This window comes from Ceratina calcarata, unplaced genomic scaffold (assembly GCF_001652005.2).
Source record: "Ceratina calcarata isolate Rehan_Ccalc_2016 unplaced genomic scaffold, ASM165200v1 scaffold198.2, whole genome shotgun sequence".
Classification (NCBI taxonomy): Eukaryota; Metazoa; Arthropoda; class Insecta; order Hymenoptera; family Apidae; genus Ceratina; species Ceratina calcarata.
In genome coordinates this window covers 5,655-6,243 of record NW_017141378.1, presented here as the reverse complement: position 1 = coordinate 6,243, position 589 = coordinate 5,655, and the positions used below count along the sequence as shown (strand labels likewise).

General features: G+C 36.8%; 1 protein-coding gene across 1 annotated transcript in view; it reads left to right on the top strand.

Moving 5' to 3' along the window:
- LOC108622018 (uncharacterized) overlaps nucleotides 1-200 on the top strand; it is a gene marked incomplete at its 5' end in the record, with an annotated part of 6,590 nt that extends 6,390 nt beyond the window's left edge. Inside the window, one exon of the mRNA XM_026811171.1 lies at nucleotides 193-200. Within this exon, the coding sequence (XP_026666972.1) occupies nucleotides 193-200 (8 nt within the window). The remainder of the gene's footprint in view (nucleotides 1-192) is intronic.
- Nucleotides 201-589: the final 389 nt, after the last annotated feature.

Genomic DNA, 589 nt, shown 5'->3' with positions numbered 1-589 from the left:
CAGTTACACGTAGGACTGTTATGCATCATGTGCGCTATTGAATGCATTTCCGTCTACCGGATGAAACCAATTAAGTCTTAAAAAGTTCCGTGGCATTGCTATAACTAAACTGATTTTTTCACGCAAACAAAAGCCATATACATATATTATACCGATTAAGGCATGGTACATTGTTTGCTTTACCTAACATAGGTTTCTAATTACGGTATTATACAAGCTCCCAACAAATATCAAGAATTTAAATGCCTATCAAACAATTCACTGTATAATACTTAAGGTGCTACTTTTTCTAATGTGTATATTTAATTAGCTGTTAAAGTTCTATTAGCAACTGAACGACAGATTCGACTTGTTTCCTGGTATGTTTTCTCAAGCATTACGGCCAACTGTCTATAACGGTAGTATGAAAGAAGGACTTCCATTCAGGAGAGTTCAACGTATATAAAGTGTACGACCGCAAACTATAGCCTCACTCTGCCGTGGACTGCTTTAGCAGAAGGCCGGTTCTTTGGGTACGAATAGCGGGTATCGGTGTTTAATTGAACATATCTTCAGTTTTTATACTCATCTTGATCAACGAGTTTTCGAT